This window comes from Rhinolophus ferrumequinum (genome assembly GCF_004115265.2).
Source record: "Rhinolophus ferrumequinum isolate MPI-CBG mRhiFer1 chromosome 13 unlocalized genomic scaffold, mRhiFer1_v1.p Super_scaffold_3, whole genome shotgun sequence".
NCBI classification, from domain to species: domain Eukaryota; kingdom Metazoa; phylum Chordata; class Mammalia; order Chiroptera; family Rhinolophidae; genus Rhinolophus; species Rhinolophus ferrumequinum.
Genome location: NW_022680356.1, coordinates 435596 through 454370, shown reverse-complemented (window position 1 = coordinate 454370; position 18775 = coordinate 435596). Strand labels below are relative to the sequence as shown.

At 42.9% G+C, this 18775-nt stretch overlaps 1 protein-coding gene across 2 annotated transcripts in view; it reads left to right on the top strand.

The window, feature by feature from the left end:
- Nucleotides 1–18775, top strand: part of TMEM87B (transmembrane protein 87B) — a 35054-nt gene that overhangs the window by 14593 nt on the left and 1686 nt on the right. The window contains exons 9-18 of one of the 2 annotated variants that reach the window (XM_033100863.1): nucleotides 535–634; nucleotides 2079–2172; nucleotides 3578–3649; nucleotides 6506–6614; nucleotides 6696–6754; nucleotides 8230–8333; nucleotides 9487–9560; nucleotides 11456–11529; nucleotides 14099–14151; nucleotides 18552–18579. In XM_033100863.1, coding sequence (XP_032956754.1) covers nucleotides 535–634; nucleotides 2079–2172; nucleotides 3578–3649; nucleotides 6506–6614; nucleotides 6696–6754; nucleotides 8230–8333; nucleotides 9487–9560; nucleotides 11456–11529; nucleotides 14099–14151; nucleotides 18552–18579 — 767 coding nt within the window. Of the gene's footprint in view, nucleotides 1–534; nucleotides 635–2078; nucleotides 2173–3577; nucleotides 3650–5118; nucleotides 5191–6505; nucleotides 6615–6695; nucleotides 6755–8229; nucleotides 8334–9486; nucleotides 9561–11455; nucleotides 11530–14098; nucleotides 14152–18551; nucleotides 18580–18775 lie in introns of both variants that reach the window. The other variant, XM_033100864.1, reaches the window with a different exon arrangement.

The window sequence follows — 18775 nt, the reverse complement described above, 5'->3', positions numbered from 1 at the left end:
CTTAGGGGTCACCCCCTCTGAGAAGCTTTTCGGGACCCCCATGTGCCTCCCCATGTGTGGATTAGCTTGGCTCCCTTCACAGCTCTGCGAGGCCCTCTGTCACGTCTGGTGCTTTCCAGGCTGGGTTCCATTGGTTCACTTGTCCTAACCAGGGTCCAGGCTTCACAAAGTGGGGCCGTGGTGTCTCTGTTATTGTGACAGCCACACAGAAGCACCAGAGAATAAAAGATGAGGACATCGGGGGGTCCAGATGTTTACAGCAAGGAGGAGGCTGTGGTGCTTGTCGTCTGAAGGGGGAGGATGAGCACAGGGAAGGGAGGCAGGGACCCAGGTCTTGGGTCGGCACAGAGCTGGGCCCAACAGGGTGGGTCAGAGACCAGGGCGCGAGTCCCCTTCACTGAGCTTTTCAGTGTCGCTTGGGTTAGGTGCCCTTTCAGTCAGCCTGAGGTTGGGTGTCGCTGTCCATGGCACGGGTTTACTGTCGGTGGCCGGCGCAGGTGGCACACTGCGAGCTGCTTTCTGTCTTCCCTGCAGCCCAGGGTCTGTTGATATTTGCGGAGCTGACATCTGCTGTGAAGAGGACGCTGGCTCGCCTCCTAGTCATCGTCGTGAGCCTGGGCTATGGCATCGTGAAGTAAGTCCGCTGGGCTGGAGAGGCACCACTTCTCCGGTCCCATGGCTTCCGTGCAGCAGGACACTTGTCAGTGTCGTACAGACCCAAAGGACACGCTCCTAAAGGCCGTCTGCACATGCGGGCGACTTCACACTCAGGGTCCCGAATTGGAATCTCAGTAGCTTCTCATAGTTCAATGAATAGAGTCAGCTTTAAGGGTGTGGAGAATTGTAAGCGATCCTGGAAGTTCAAGCCATTTTCTGTTTCCTGAACAGTGCAGTTACGCTGTTTTGACTGTCTTTGGGCGTTGGCAAGATTTCTGAGTAAAACCCTGCCCCATCAGCACCACTTCTTCCCACCCCCTCGTCCCTGTGCACCACTTGTCCTCGTCAGACCATCCTTTCCTCTTCCCTAAAACCCTGACTCCAGGGGCATGGCCTTCAGCCTGGACCCCCCTCGCCAGCTTCTCCCTGCAGCCCCGTCACCACCCAGCTCTGTCCCCTTGTCCCTTCACGTGCTTTGCTCTGAGGTGGAGGCTCAGGACCGCACACAGGACACAGATCCTGATGTGGCAGCCCGTGGACCTCACTGCAGCCAAGTGTGGGGTGCGCCGGTGTGTGGGGCACAAGGCCTGTGATCGTGTCCCCTCCCTGTCAGCCTGTGTGGCAGCTGTCCTGGAGGGACTCTTAACACTTCTGCTGGTAACTGACTGACTCAGAATTCAGATGAACTACATGAGAGCACTATATAAATATTAATTTTTTTTTTAGTGATTTAATTTTTGCTTACATTTTGTTTTAAAATGATGATTTTAAGTATCTTTTTAAAACCATTGTTTTCTTCTAGTTAACTCTGAGAAAGGGGTTTTGAACTAAAATGTGCATGCGATAAACTGACTTGCAGATGTCACGAAATTTCAGTTCTGTCACATTAACTGCAGAAATCATCATATTTGCATTTTCCCAACTCATTCAGATTTTTAAAGAGTGCAAATGATGTTTTAATTCTTTTCAATGGAAACTGAAATCTGATTTCGGATATCGAGAGAAGGAAGGTCATGGGATTTGATCTCCTAAACATCCCGCTTTTTCTCTGCCCAAGTCGTAAATCAGTGGGTCACCTCCAACAAGTGCACCTCAGAACGATTTTGACTAATGTTAGTGAAGGGTTACAGTATTTCTGCCGGTGACACTCAGAAGTTGGCACTCCTCTTCCCGGGTCTCAGCCTGTGCCACTGGACCTGGGCTGTGGGATAGTGGATCCCAGGCTGCATTCCAGCAGAAAACCCTCTGCTGCTTCCAGTGCCAGAGAAGGGAGGCCCATTTTCCTGAGCCTCTTGCTGCCTTGTTCCTAACACAGCAGCCCAGCTGGCAGCTTCCTGGGGTTGGAACTAGGGCCAGTGACTATGCTGGTGCACCTGGCTCACCTTCCTTTGCTCTCGCTCTGTCTGCCCTCCCCACTCCAGGCCTCGCTTGGGGACAGTCATGCACCGGGTGATCGGACTGGGGCTCCTCTACTTTATCTTCGCAGCGGTCGAAGGCGTGATGAGAGTCGTTGGGGTAAATTCTGCTTAATTCCACTTCTACCCCTGTGTCGGAGCCCCTGAGGTGAATTTGTGAAGATAGGAAGTTTATAAAAAAGGCCCAGTTTTACTTCCTGTGGAATAGTCCTTTTCAAGACTTCCTGAAAGTAAAAGGCAAGCCAGAGCACTTCCTGAAGTGACATGACTGCCTGATGGCAGCTGCCACCTCAGAGATGTCCACGGTCACCCCCAGGAAGGTTTGCGTGTCCTTCTGCAGTGTGCACATGCCCGTTTCTTCCACACATGCCAAGTGAAGATAGTCAGTGTGCCTTTCACGCGTGGAGAGCTTGCGTCTCGCTCTTTAGTCTCATTTGGCCGTGAGTGGTCTCTGACTCTGGGTGCAGTATTGTGGGGGTTCAACAGAGCCCACTCTCAGAAGGACCCCAGCAGGTAGTATTCAGGGGGTGACAGTGGGGGGCAGCGGGTGCCCTGGACAAGAGTCAGTGTATTTACATCTGTGAAGACCCTCAGGGTTCTAGCTCGTAGTTTTTCCTGATCACGTGGTTGATGAGTGAGTGATTCACAAGCTTATTGTACATCACTTGATTTCAAGAATCGTGTCATTTTCACCTCCAGTGTCTTGGCTGACACGTATAGCTCAGGTCACCGCACAGAGGGTTCGTGTGTACGTGGTCACGTCACATGTTCGCTCTGACTCTGAAAGCTGTATATTCGTCCAGTCCTGTTAAAAAGCCTCATGCTCCTTCCTGTTGTCTCTAGTCTGCATTCCGTGTGAGATAACACCTGCTCCTTTCATCTCTGACTCGTGAGGGGTGTTTATTTTCACAATACATAATGAAGAACTCTGTATTTGTATATAACTCACAGGAAACTCCTCTTCCCTAGAAAGAAAACAGAAAAGATAAATACTCCACATACACACATAGTATATGCATTGTATTTCCTTACAATCTGACACAGTCAGCGTCACACCGGTGGTAACCGTTCTCTGGCAGCTCCTGATCAGAGTGAGTGGCTAGCCTACAGTTTGCTTGTCCCCTGCACTCAGTTCCTTGGCCTTATTTTACTTTTTCCAAGTCCTTCACGCCCAGCGGGAAAGAGGAAGGTCCATCTCACTAGTAGCCGTGACCGTGGCTTAGATGTGGAGAGTGGGGTTGACACGGTTGCCCGGAGAACTAGGGGCGTGGTGCTGTTACTCCCATTCCAGAGTTCAGTCTGGTTGTCCTCGAGCAGGCTGACAGGTGAGCAGCGGCTGCTGGGCAAACCGGTTATTTCCATGAGGTTAACCACAGTTGGCGGGTGAGATCCCGTGTGTGGCCTCACACTGATGCTATGAGCTAACCTGCTTTCTCACCAGAAGAGAGTGCCTAGAATGTAATGAAACTCAACTGTCAGGGTTTGATTCCTGTTTTATCTTCCAGGGCTCTAGCCACTTAGCTGTTGTTTTTGGTGACATTATTTTAGCAGTTATCGACTCCATTTTTGTATGGTTCATATCCTTTACCGTGCCCTTCTAAAACAGTTTGTTATGTCTTAAAGTCGTATTTCTTTTAATATGTAATGATCATAGAGAGAAATACAGTTTTGCATTATTGTTACCTCCACATGGGACGTTAATTGAAGGTGAAAAAGTAACAACTCCCCAGACAAACAGTGTCCTTTTTTGCTATTTAGTTCAGTGAACTTAAGTGCTCACGTTGTGCCCCACACTGAGGAGGCAGGAGGAAAAGACAATTCCCTGCATTTAAGGGACCTGTGCTGGGGTAGAGGCGACAGTGCAGCTGGGAGCAACATAGCAACAGTCTCTGCCATTTTAGAGAGGTGGTAACGCAAACAGGAGAGAAGGTGTTCTAGCATGAAGTGAGGAAAGATTTCAGAGACGGTGACATTTAAATTGAGGCTGGGAGGACAAAATGGGGGTTCGGTAGGAAGAGAATTGAGAATCAGGGAACAGGCATTCTGGGGAAAATGGAAGAGAACACATAGTGGGAAGCATGAAAATAGAGGAACAGTGGCAGAGTGTCCCAGAGTAGCTACCTGTAGGTGCAGATGTGGGAGAGGCGGGGCCCGCTGGGGAGAGAGTGACTTGTCCACAAGGAAGCAGCCGTGGAGGCTTTTCTGAATCCCTCGCGGGTGGTCTTTTCTGAGCCCACTCTACATGTTCTTTAAATTCCATTTGTGAATTCTCATATGCTTCCAAGTTAAAACAAACCCTTTAATGTATCATCCTCTTTCTTCAAAGCAGTTGTTGTCATCTGTGCTTGGGAGCTGGGAGCAGAGATGCCCCTGAAAATGTCATGAAGCCGGGAGCCTGTCTTCACAGGTTACAGACGGCGCCCCACACAGGCGTTTGCCTACGGTGGGGCGTGTACAAGCCTCCCAGATCTGTCCACGGGGCCCCAGTCCAGTTAAGAAATAATGCCTGATTTAAAGAGTTGTTTCTAACCAAACTTGCCTAACAGTCTTAAAAGCATTTTGCTTCTGTTCAGCTACTGGTTTAGAGTCCAGTTTATTGAATAAATTTGTAGTTCAGTAAATCGGACCTTTTCAGAGTTCTGTGAACATCTTCCTCCAGTACTTGTCATAGTTCCTGCATGAAAACACACCTGAAGACATTCAGTTGTTACCAAGGAGAAGTGCACACCTCAGCAGTGCACAGGAGCTGCGTTCCAGCCCAGGTGCAGGTCCTGCTCTGAGCAGCAGCCCTGTGGGGAGGCTCCCTGCCCTGGGACGGGCAGGCAGTGTGGACGGACCTGGGATGGCCTGGCAGGACTGCAGGGAGAACCAAGCGTTTGCATAAGGACTCTGCTTCCTTTGCTCTTGTGAATTACTGAGCTGATCCTGTGTGAAGCTGGTTCTAAAGTAAAAGCAAAATAGCCTGAAAACTTCAGAGCCACAGCCTTTCTCATGAAACCCTCCCCCCTTTTTCTGTTTATTTTATTTTTTTGCTGTTTTGCTGCAGGCCAATGACTCTGATCTTGAGCTTGTGGCCAGCCTCCCCCTGTCTCTTCTTGACTCTGGCTTGTGCTGGTGGATATCCTTTCCTAGAGCAGCTGGGTCCTGTGTTTCTCACCTGGGATGATGGGCCGTGTGCTTTCCTCCCCACTTCCTCTCTCACCTGAAGTGAGCTAAGCTCTCCCTTCCTACCTTTCCCTGCCTTGGTAAGTGCAGGCTTAGGCTCGTTTGAATTTGCTTTTGATCTTTTTATTCCTTGGCTTTTAAAAATCACTTTTGAATTAGTAAACGAGGCCAGACATTTTAACACAAAAATTGGTTTTAGTCAAGAATTTCTAAAAAGTATTTGTCTTGGTGATGTTTGCGGGACACGTCACATTTGCATTTTTGTAACTTCTGCAGGAGTCTTAATTGGGTGAGTTGTGCTGTTTTAGACATTGACCTTCTATTGCAAGTTATTGGTCATTTAGAAAGATTGAAAGCAGGTTGGGTAGTATAGGTGCTAAAATGAAGTTTTTGACTAATGAGTATTTAGAATTTAGTAGGAGGCATAAATGTAGAATTTGCCCTCTTTGACTGCGCTCTAATTTCCGTGTGTGGCTCATGGACAGAGCTGGGTGCTGCCTGCGCCGGAGGGGCACCTCCCACCACAGACAGAGCTCTGCTCGTCCCAGCCTCCGAGCTCAGGAGCCCACATGGAAGCTCCTTAGCTTCTTCATGGCGGACAGCGCTGAACTTGACCGGAGCCTGTGCTCCTGGAATACCACCTTGGTGGGGAGCCCCAGGCTTCCGCTTTCTGAGCCAGCTTACTGCAGAGAACCCCTTCTTTGTAGGATTTAGACGGGACACCCCGGGCCCCCTGGTTATCTGGGACAAGGCCAGACTCAGAGCTCTGTACCCACGGACCAGTCTGGACCACGCCAAGCAGTCTCCTCCCCCAGGTCCCTGAGGTTTTGTCCCCCACAGATAAAATGAGAGTAGACTCAAAAGAACAAAATAAGTAAGAAACAGACAAAAAAGCAGAAGCCAAGCGGGATGTCCCAGTGGGGCCTGCAGAGCGTCTGGCGCTTGGCCTGGGGCTGGCAGGGTGTCTGCTCTGCCCGTGATGTGGGCGCTGGGCATTGAAGAGTCCGTCATAGGGCTCCTGGTGCATGTGTTTTCCTCCAAGTTCGTTTAGTTCAGACAGCGGTAGATTGTAAGGCAAATTTGTGATAAAATCAGAATCATGATTACATAGTATTGGTGGCTAACATTACAGTTTCTGTGTTTTTATTAGCTTTAAATTAAAGGATCTATATTTAGCACAATCAAGTTTGGAAATCTGGTAGATGCTGATTCTGTTTTTTATTTTAACTGTTTATTACTATTTAAATGTATTTCCTTAACTTTTTCACATTTTTGTAAGTTTGGCACAAACTATGAAGACTCTGAGGCTGAGAAAGAACACGGTGAAATTTTCTTTATACAGGCACTTTACAAATACTCTGATCTTTGCCGTGCTGGGTAAGTATTGGGCTTTGCTTATTATAGTAAGTTATTTCAGGGTCGCATTCCTTCAAAGGTGACTTTTGTTGTGTGTTTCAGCTTCTGTAGTGTTTATGGTGTGGACAACTAAGACATTTAGATTTGCAAAATGTCAATCAGTAAGTATAATCTTCCTATTTAAACAGTTTTCATTTTTAATTATGTATTTTATTTTATGTAATTCTTTTTTAAATTATTTTTTTAATTGGGGAATATTGGGGCACAGTTTGTTTTTCTAGGACCCATCAGCTCTATGTCAAGTCGTCATCCTTCAATCTAGTTGTGGAGGGCGCAGCTCAGCTCCGGGTCTAGTTGCCATTTTCAATCTTTAGTTGCAGGGGGCCCAGCCCACCATCCCATGTGGGAATTGAACCGGCAACCTTGTTAAGAGCTCGCGCTCTAAACCAGCTGAGCCATCCGGCCGCCCTATTTTGTGTAATTTTGAAGAATTTAGTTTGTCTTTGTAAGTAGAGGTAATTTCAGTGGAGATTTTGTGTTTACCTTGAATTATTTTGTATAGAATTATAAAAACTTTTGCCTCCTTTCAATGAATCTGAAAAAGTTCCTCCTAAATTTGTAAGAGAAAACGTGTAAATCCTTTTCTCGATTTCCTTTTATATATTTTGAAAAATAATTCTCTGCCTATATAATTTAAGGTAACAAGAAATCTTTGTCTTCCTGCGTTCCCTGAACTTGGGCTGTTCCATACCCAGTGGGCCTGTACACCTTCAGTCTGACGTGTCATTTTGTTAAACAGCCCCGTAGAAGCATTTCAAATAGTATATAATAATATCTCCTGTCACAGTAAAAGCAGAGTAACCCGCTGGGAAAAAGACTGCATTGAGATTTTTGCATCAGACATTCTGATGTCATCAATGTCAGAAATACAGCAGTCCCCCTTTATCCACAGGGGACATGTTCCAGGACCCCCAATGGATGCCAGAGTCCACAGCCAGTACCGAACCCTTATATATGTGTTTTCTCCTACACACACCTGCCTACGATAAAGTTTAATTATAAATTAGGCCCAGTAAGAGATTAATAACAATAACTAATAAAATAGAAAAAAGTAACAATATACTGTAATAAAAGTTATGTGAATGTGGTCTCTCTCAAAATTTCTTTTGAATTATTTTGGGAATTTTCCATTTAATGTTTTCGGACCTCATTTGACCATGAGAGCTGCAACCACGGAAAGCGAAATGGCGGATAAGGGGACTACTGTACCCACTATCAACTTGATTCTGATTCTGCTATTAACCTGCCTCATGACTGTTCTGGCCTAGAAAATAGATTAAATAACCTCTGAAGCTCCTTTACACTCTAATTCTTTTTATGATACTATGCTATTTAATTCACATCAGGAGTTTACTCATCTAATTGTCTATAAGGCTGAAGTAAGCATTAACGTTGTTTTTATGAAGATAGCATTTCTTAGTTTTCATTTTTCTTGAAAAAATATGTGCTTATTTATTTGGAAGACTTCCTGGTTGGAAAGATTTCATTAGTACTTGCCATTGTACACTATTTGAATCAAAAGTCTATGTGTCTATCAGAAAATTAACTTTTCGTGTTTGAATTGTCCTTATTGTAGGATTGGATGGAACGGTGGGTTGATGGTGCGTTTTGGAGCTTCCTGTTTTCGCTCATCCTTGTTGTAATAATGTTTTTGTGGAGACCGTCAGCAAATAATCAGAGGTAACTAACCTAGGAAAAGGCATGTTTGGCAAGCATTTGTCAATCACCTGCTACCGTGTTAACCATGCATTTAGAGAGACTGGGGGAAGTGTTCATGCTTTTCAGGTGCTCAGTCAGGTGGGGAGACACACGGAACAAATGGCAGGCAGGGAAATGAAAGATGCATACAGTGAGTGCAGGGGCAGATGGAGGGTGGTGAAGAGGACTCCGAAAAGCCAGCATTTATGTTTCGCCTGAAGGAAAGAGCCAGGCAGTGAAAGCCTGAGCAGAAGGAGTACGTTTCCTGCGTTGTGGGAGACACAGGGTGTGCTCTGGAGGTCACGCAGGCATGGAGTTGGTTAATGCTACTTACACTGGAGGGCGGTAAAGCTGCCAAGGAAAGTGACCAAAATCGTGACGAGCTTGAATGCCAAGTCCAGAAGATCGTGCTTTAGACCACATGTGATGGGGCGCCCCACCTTATTTGTCCCATTCTTCTTCCCCAGGAGAGGCACTGTGAGGGCAAAATAATAAAGTACATACCAGTGTGTGTGTTTGTGTCTTTTTAAAAATACACAACAATAATAAAATACATGCACATGTGCGTGTATGCACTGTCCTGTACTTTGTTGTTCACATTATCTGTATATCTGCCCATTACCTGTAACGGCTGCATGGCATTCCGTGGTATGAGTGAAGCCTCATTTCTGGAAGCAGTCCTAACAGTAGACACTTGGTTTCTAGGTTCTTTGCTGTTACTGTCAACAATGCTTTCTGAATGCTCTTGGACTTATTACAGTGCCTCAGTCATGTGCTTTATTTTCAGCAATCACACAGCAGTTTCTCCTGGGTCAGGGGATGAGTCCAAGGTTGTGGGCAGGGAGGCGGACCTGTCGTGGAGAGGGGTGCAGCAGGAACCCCCCCTCCCCAAACACAGCAGGCTGCAGGACTGCTCTCCAGACAGGTCTCCCCCATTTCTGCTCTTACCAGCAGGTCTGGGGGCTCTTCACAACAGCCTTTCTAATTTGAGAATAAAATAATTACGTTTTTATTATTTTAACTTATGGGAAACTTTAATGTAGATGTGTTTTAATGCAATGACTCTTTTACATAAAAGCTAAAAATTGAACGGGCTTAAACACACTAGTAAGACAACTTCTTGTTTTTGACATAGGTACGCTTTCATGCCCTTAATAGATGATTCTGATGATGAAGTTGAAGAGTTCATGGTAACATCTGAAAATTTAAGTGAGTGATATGTTTGCTTATTGAATGAATGACTGTTGTATATACTGTAACAAAGAAATATTGTACCTTAACCTGTGATGCAAAGTCAGAGACATTTTTTTTCCTATAAAATATTTTTTATACTATATATATGCAGAAACACATATTATGGCAGATACAAGAAGAAAAGTCAGTGATGAAATTTTCAAGATTATTAACATAGTTTGAGCTTTGTGACTTGTTTGCTCTTAAAGTCTTAGTATTAAAGTAGGTACAGTGATTTTCACAAGAGTGATTTGGTATGTTTTGTGCTTCGCTCCTGAATAATATTCATCTTCTTGATGATTGCTCAATTTCTTTGAATCGCCTGTTTAAAATTAGTCACATCTGTAATTTCCTGGCCATGCCCAAAAGCATTTAGATTATGGTTTTAGTGCTAACTTCATCTTTCTGTTAGTGTCTACTTAATATTTTATCATTTTATTAATTTTGCTATAATACTCTAATCAGTATGTAACTCAGTTGTTGAGAGTAATTTTATCTTTGTTCCATTCTGCCTTTGTCTTTGGTTTCTCTTATTAGTAACATTCTTTTTAAGACTTTTTTATAATTTTTTTTGGTTCTTTGTTTGAAATACTGTGAAAATTTTATAATCTACCCAATCAGCAAAAATTGCAACATAATCAATGGGTCTTCAGTGTCCCTACTTCCTTTTACCTCTTCTCATCTTATTCTCACAACTAATTCTTTCATGTTTTTCTGACTTTCCTATTAAGCAAGGAAACCTGAAATAGTTATTCACAGCCAGGATATATTAATTCATGTGTTAAGGTTCTGTTTCCATAATGATGGAAGGAATTAAATTGGACTAACCTTCATGCTGATACCTAGTATAAACTCTGGACAGAATCGTATTTTAATGAACTGTTTGAGGCATGGAGAGCAACGAAGAGCTGGCGGGAACTGGAGATTTGACTGTTGAATGACGAGACTCAGTCTTAATGAGTCCCACAGGCACAGAGGTCTTGGCCGAGGGCTCGCTCAGTCAGTGTGAGAGCCCAGGGACAGGAGCTCGGGCACACAGGGGCAGGCTCACTGATGGGAGGCATCTCAGTGGAGTTTGGGGCGGGAAGAATGCCCAGAAGAAACCCGGAAAAGAGAGAGCTACAAAGGGAAACATTCCAGAAATGTGTGCTTGCTGAGTCTTAACCAGCCCGAGCTGGGAGAGTGCAAAGTGAGATTGCAGGAGGCAGCAGGTGAGGAAGCAGGACGGACATTTCAGCGCTGCCGGTGCACAGCTGGGAATCCAGAGTCAAGCAGTTCATCGTGCTTGGGTGAACACCGTGGGCTTCCCATCAAGCCCTGGGGGGCCACTCCTTGGATGTAAAGACCACATTCTGGGACACTGAAATCACCCTGGGACTAACGCAAACTGAAATAAACCCCCGAAATAAAATCTCAGCGCATGCCCGCACAAGATCAAAGGGATCCCCCAGGAGCTTGATGCCTGCTAGAAGTCAAGGCCACACTTCCCAGAAGCAGATGGGGAACCCGGAGTCTGTATGACACCATCCTCAGCGTCCATGTGCGATGATAAGCTGCTAGACGAGGGAGTGACTGGAAACCGTGACCCATAGTTAATGGAGATGTAGAGGTGACCCAGATGTGACAGTTGGCAAGAAAGACTTTACAAACGACTTACAGATATGTTCAAGAATATACAGGAGTAGGTTGCTGAAGACAAGGGAAATTTCAGGAGAGAGATAGAAACTTAAAAAAGTCAGGGAAAAGGGAGAAAGAACCAAACTCTCGTTTAAAAATGTACATATGATATTATTCCTTGTTGGGTTATTAGACGTGAGGCTACAAAGAAAAATATTTTATATATTTACCTCTATAATGTTTTTCATTTATAGCTGAAGGAATAAAATTAAGAGCCTCAAAAACGGTTTCCAATGGAACAGCTAAACCTGCTACTTCTGATAATTTTGTGAGTAACACACATGTTGAATAGTCTCAGTCTTTGTGCTTGAGGAATTTATATGTGCCTCACCACCATTGACTGTAAGGAGGCCATTTTTTACTCGGGTGAAAACAAATGTTAGCAACCGTGAGACTGCTTATGTCCAACTGTCGCTGCTGCACTTCCTGCCTCTCGCCTTTTCTCGCTCCGGGGCCACCCCCACACCTGGGAACTAGTTAGAATGCAGACTCCCAGGGCCGCCAAGTCTGAATCTACTTCTTAACAGGACTCCATAGATAGGTCATGTGCACAGGAGAGACCAAGAACCCTTGTCGTAGTGAAAGCCTGCATTAACTTTTCAGCATTTCAAAGTGATTTTGAAGCCATTTCGATAACATTTGTTACTTGTTGGGAAAGGACTTTACTGTATGTATTACCAGTGCGGTTAACAAAATTAGCATTTTTAAAAAACTGTGATAGGTCAGCCAGTAAAGGAACGCGCATGGTCGGGCAAGTTAAGAAAGTTTTTATTGTAAGAGAAAAGTATATCGGGCTGAGCAAGAGATGGCTACAGTCCGGGCTGCATGTCTAAAGGAGACTTGCAGCCCTGAAGGAGGGAGTGAGGAGTGTTTTATAGGGGCGGTGCTGATAGGGTAGGATTGTTTGAACAGAAAATGCTGACGGCCTGTAGCAGATAGCTGTTTTGTGGCATTTTCTGTTATCGCAAATTTGGCTCTGTCTGCAGGTGCAGGCCAACAGACATTTTGTTGTTTTCTTGCAGACATGACTCTGTCTGTAAGTCAAGATCTCTGAGACCTAACATTCAGAGACCTAACATTAAGTCAAGGTCTTTAACATTCAGGGACCTAGCACTGGACGCTTAAATAAAATGGTAAAATATAGGGTAGAGATGAGTTTTAAAATATTTTATGCATATTATTTATGCATAAAAGTGATAATTATGAAAGTAAGCAAAATGAAAATTTTGATCGTACAATTTTATGTGGCTTTATAGTTATATATGTTGTGATTAATATGCTATAAAAATTCACATATGCATGTGAGTTCTGACAGAACAACACATGGTATATAAGAACAGTTTTATTTTGCTGGATTTGGTAGATTCTCTAATTTTTATTTTTGGCAATTAATTCTTTAAGCTGTATTCTTTGAGTAGTTTAATGGTAATTTAACTAAACTTAAAAAAAAACAACTATAGCAATTTTAATTATCCAGTGTTAGAGCTTCAAAACTTTCCGTTTGTTAAGATATTTTCCTCTTAGTTTAGGGATATCGTATCTCAGTTTATTTTAAAGCTCACATCAAGGGAAAGCTTTTTCATTTCTCTAAATTAAGTATAGTCAGCTCTTGGCCAGAAGTTGGGGGCCTTGTCTCTCATTGACTTATTTCTACTTGAGTCTCACTCAGAGAATTGGGGTTCCTATTAATACTGGCTCAGTGGCTTTCTCAGTCTCTCTCTCTCTCTCTCTCTCTCTAGATTAAAGATGTAAGTAATGCTAGAAACAGAGTATCCCATGTAATTACTACTAGAACCAGAGGTGTAGCCAGCTACACCACAAAGAAACATTCTAATTTATTTTACATTATAAAACTAAATATTCTATACCTTTTATTTTTCTCCTAGTGAAATAAGCAAGTTTCTGTTAAAAAAAAAAAAAAAAAGATACCCTAACTGACCTGCTTCCTTTCTTTTCTCCTGCAGAGAGGTGAACGACATAAATACAAGTGATTGAAATAAATAGGCTTTTGTTAAATTAGAATATTTGTACCATCATCTTTTTCTTTTGAAAAATTATAAACTTCTGATATAAAAACGAACAAATTAGGAGGCATAATGAATGCTGGGAGTAAAAGTCAATACAAATCAATATTCTTGCTATTTTGTATTGTATAAATCCACTCTTTGTATTTTTACTGTCGTTTTTCAGTACAAAAATTATAACACCATGCATCTAACTAAAACCACGAAATGAAAAATTCTAAATCCAAATTTTTGTTTGTCTGCATGTTTAAGAAAATACTGACATAATTTCTGTCCAGCATTAGTGCCAACTTCTTTTTTTTTTTTTTAAATTGGGGAATGTTGGGGAACAGTGTGTTTTTCCAGGACAAATTAGCTCCATGTCAAGTTGTTGTTTTTCAGTCTAGCTGTGGGGGGCATAGCTCAGCTCCAAGTCAAGTCATTGTTTTCAATCTAGTTGTGGAGGCCGCACCTCACTGGCCCATGTGAGTCTCGAACCAGCGACCTTGGTGTTATGAGCACTACGCTCTAACCACTGAGCAAACCAGCCACCCACCTGTGGCTCAGCTCCAAGCTCAAGCCATTTTTTTCAATCTAGTTGTGAAGGACGTGGCTCACTGGCCCATGTGGGAATCGAACCGGCAATCTTGTTAAGAGCTTGCGCTCTAACCAACTGAGCCATCTGGCTCCCTGCCAACTTCTTATAACATTTAAAAATTAAAGGAATGTTATGCACTGCATTTAAGTGCTTAAATTTAAGATACATTTTATTTTAAAATTCTGCTTTCAGGTGATATTAAGCAAATGCTAATATGTAAATACTTATTTCTACAGGATGAAGATTTGAAGTGGGTAGAAGAAAATATCCCCTCTTCCTTCACAGACATGTAAATATCCTGTTCAAGTTTGAATCTAAATTTAGGCTCATGTGTAAAGGGTTAAGTTCATGCTTTGTGGTGTGCTTCTCTGACTTCTCACCTCTATGTGTTTTTGTAAGCCCCCTTCACTAGTGAATGACTGATTTACTTCACGTCAGATTGCAAAGAAAACACAGTCCTGCCTTGGTCTGTCTTTCTCCCCCCTTTGTCATCTTGCGACAACTATTTTAATGCCTATGCCTTATTACCATCTCCAGCCTTTTCTGATCTAAGTTGATAGGATCAGATTCATTTCTTTTGTTTTAGCTATCTATTATGGAAAAAGTTCAAACACATGTAAAACACTTTTCTTTAACACGTGTAATCACAATATCATGTATGGTGGGGAAGCTTTTGGAGGAAAAACATGAGCGTAGGAAAAACGGTGCAGAGGAAGCCCCTCTGGGAACTTTGGGCTCTTCAGGGTCTTATGTTTGACACTAGAATTCCAGGTAGCTGTTTCCACAGTGGAAAGCAGTCAGGATAGCCAGATAGGATAACGTTTTCACGTATTGTTTCTAACTTTCCCTGCTCCCACTTGCTTCCTGTTTAGACAGTTCCTGTCTCGCATGATACTCTGTTTGCCTGAAGACTTCCCTGTATGGTAGTGTGGGTATCCCAGCAGTGATCTCTCAGATTGTTTTTGTCTCCAGAAGTCTTTGTTTCAGCATATTTGAAAGGTGTTTTGCTGGGTATACAGTTCTTAGTTGACGGTTGTTTTTTCCCCAACACTTCAAAGATTGTCACTTAAATGTCTTCCAGCTTTCATAGTTTCAGAAAGAAGTCTGGTTTAGTTCTTCTTTTTCCTCCATGTGTATGTGGGTTTTATTTGTGTTTTTTGTTATTTATTTTGGCTGCCTCCAGGATTTTCTCTCTTATCTTACGTTTTCATCACTATGAATTTGATGATTCTAGGCAAGTTTGTGGACATATATTTTCATTTCTCATGAGTGTACACTTAGAAGTGGAATTGCTAGATAGTATGGTAACTGTATGTTTAACATTTTGAGGAAGTGCCAAGCTGTTTTCTAAGCAGCTGCATCATTTTTAATCCTATCAGTAACATACCAGGTTTCCAGTTTCTCCACATCCTTGCCGACCCTTGTTATTGCTTACCTTTTTGATTTTAGCTCTTAGTGGCTATGAAATAGTATCTCATTGTGTTTTTGAGTAACTGAAATTTGAACTGTTTTGTGGAAGGCCTGGTGTTATTTAATTAAACTACAGTAACTGAAATTCACACATATCAGATTCACACAAAGTGAGGACTGCCTACACATTATGAAAATAACAATACACTGTTACATTTTTTTTCTTTTAATAGTCAGAAAAGGAAAATAGATGCATACCTATTATTTCACATTTACCTATGCAATCACTAGCATTTCTTTCCTTCCTGTATATCCAACCTATCACCATCTCGTGTAGGGCTTTCTGTAGTATTTCTTATAGTATAGCTCTGCTGCAAACAGATTCTCTTTAAGTTCATTTATATGAAACTATTTGTTTGCCCTCCTTTTTTAAAGGATAGTTTTTGCTGGATATAAACATTTTGGTTGACTTTTGTTTAGGTCTTCCAACATGTTCTTTTGGTACCTTCTTGTTTCTGTTTTTGGAGAGAAGTCAGCCATTAGTTGTATTCTTTTTTCATGTGTCAGTTTACTGCTTTTCCGATTTCCCTTGTATTTGGCTTCCCACAGTGTGCGTGGTGTGTCTCAGTGTGCTTTTCTTTATGCGTGTTCTCTTTGGAATTTGTTGTGCTACTTGGATTTATTAATACCTCCATTTTTTAGTACCTTCAACTACTTATTTTTAATATTTTTGTCCAGCTTTATAAATGTTTCAGTGGGAGGAACCATCTGACCTCTCCACCTTTCCTTCTGTCTTCCATTTTTACCAGTTTCTCTGTGATCCTTCTTTCTTTACATCATTTTCACTCCCTTAGTTGTTTTCCTGTCACAAATTAAATTTGTACTTGTATTTATTGTCCCTTAGACACCTTGCAATTTTTTTATTCATTCCTGGGATGATTTTTGTCTTTTTTTTAATTTTCCTGAGTTTGATTGACTCTGATTTTCTTCCTCTTTTGTTCTTATCCATTTTTGCTCTTGGTTTTTAAATTTATTTATTATAGATTGTTTTTAATATCACCAAATGTTCTTTTTATTTCATTTCATTTCATTTGGAGAGTTGTGTTACAGCTATAGCTTTTTTGTACCGTAAAATGTTTTGATTTTCATTTTCCTTTTTTCTTCCTGCACCATTCTGTAGAATTGGTTTTGTTTATTTTTCCTATTCCTAGGAATTCTGTGGTGAGAGTTCCTAATATGAGTGCTTCCATCAGTTTGCATGAATTATAGTTTCATTTACGGATAATGTGGTGGGATGGGAGGTATTGAGAGGGGAAGGTTGGTGTTGTCTTCTTTTATTTTTTCAGGATCTTTTGCTTCCTTCCTTTTATTTTCTGTGCTGTCATATCTCCAAGGTACACCGCCGCCCCTCTGTGTACCTGACTGTCCCCTGAAAACCATGACTATTCAAGTCGCTACTTCTGGCTCCACTCTCTTTAAGCCCTTTCCCCATGGCAGGTCACCAACCTTTACTCGGTGTTTTGGTGCTTAGTGTTGGATTTTGTGCAGAGGTTGGTCTTGTCTGTGCCTTGGCTGGCCTGCCCTCCCCTCTGCTCTTCACAGTCACTGAAGCGCTTCCCCACTCTGTGCTTGGGAGCTGCAGTGACAGCAGGCGTCTGTCACACTGGAATTTATTCCTCCACTTTAACATAGTCGCATGTTTGTGGCATTATTCTGGAAATGCTGGAGACCACGAGCGGGTGTGGTTTTGTTTGCAGTTGTTGGGGATCCATGGGTTTTGAGCCAGGGCATGTGGGGCGATTCAGATTAGGTGGCAAGCATTGTCTTCTGGATTTGGCAGCTCGGTACTGAGCACTTTAGAAGGAAACCATCTCGGCGGACTCCCTACTTCTTGGTGGAAAGTGGTGAGGCTCCTCTTGGACAGTTCTCTTTATGTCTTACAAAGTCATCCCTCTTCTTCATGTAAATAGAAATATCGGTTTGACTGCAAAGATTCTCTGGAAGGTAAAAGACAGGAATGGTTCATTTTACGTTCTTGCGAACCATTTATGTGAAATGGGTAGAGCTGTAAAACCCAGGTTTCCACTGTTTTATGTTCTTGGGAACTGGTGTGGGTTCACTTCTGAAAACTAACACAAGGTATTTCGCACATGCTCTCCCAATTAGTGTACAATTTACATAGCACGTTTAGAAGTCAGACTTCATACACAGATAAACCCTTTTTTTACACTGTAAAAATGGAACAAAAATTTGGCAAGTCATGGGACAGTTTAAATGTAATGAGTAACTATATGGTCTGGTGTATTATGAGATGCTCGTGTGTATTCATTATGGCGTCTCCTTATCTCTGATAAACCATAAAGGTCAGCTTAACATACTTCCCCTTCCTGATTTACATCCAGTAAATGGTAACAAAAACTTGGGAATTAAATAAGTACTTGATGCCATAACTACCAGTTTTCATACATGTTGCTCATCCCTCTTTTATAATATGCATTTATTTTCATAAACATGGTATACATTCCAACGTGGTCATGTGATATCCATGAGCACAGTGAAGTGACGACTAATTGTCACAGAGAACATGACACGAGGCTTCCAGTGGAGAGCACATCACCACCCAGGTCCTTGTCCCGCTCTCCAGAGAAGTAGCAGCACACACGCAGTGAAGTAGGCTGGGACTCAGCTGTGTTTGGTCCCTCCCCCGACCAGTCCTGTCATTTGTCCCCTCTGGCCCATCAGCCTCCAGCATTGCTGGCCTAGCTTTCCTTGTGTTTTTGTTTCCACTTCGAAGTTATGATTATTTTCATATCTCAGTTCATTTCTAACTGGAATTTTTTAGAGTCTAGCACACATTTTGGAAAGTGTACACATTCTAAATAAGTGCATAGCACAGTAAATTTTTAATATGAGCACCCTGTGTGACCAGCACCCAGATCAAAAAACTGGAACATTGCTCATGCCCCAAGACCTACCTGTTTTCCTCCCAGGCCATGACCCCACACCCCCAAAGGTGCCACTGTCTGTACTCATAGATCACTTGTGTCGGTTTTTCTGTTTTATCCCTTACGAGGCCACACTGTGTTGGCCCTCCCGTTGTATGAGCGTACCACTGTTTGCCTGCTCCAGGCTCCTGAGAACAACGCCGCTGTGAGCCCCTCCCCGTTTCCATGGCCATGTGTCCAGGACACAGGGTGGCGGGTTGTAGGGTGCGTTCACACTCAGCTTCATAGCTGCACCAACCCTTGTTAACACTGTGACTTCTTGTCTCTGTTTCAGGGCTCTTCCAGCGTTGGATTCAGATGAGGTAGAACATGTTTTGCTTCCTTCCTGCTTACTTCCTTGAAGCTGTTTTCACAAAGTAGAAATGCATTTCAGAAAGAAAAAGTTACTTTTTAGAATGAGCGCAGATCATGCAGGGGAGGACAAAAGATGGCACTGATTTGTGGGTGAAGTTCAGAGGAACTGGGTCCTCATTTAAACCTGGTGTAAAAGAAGGGAAG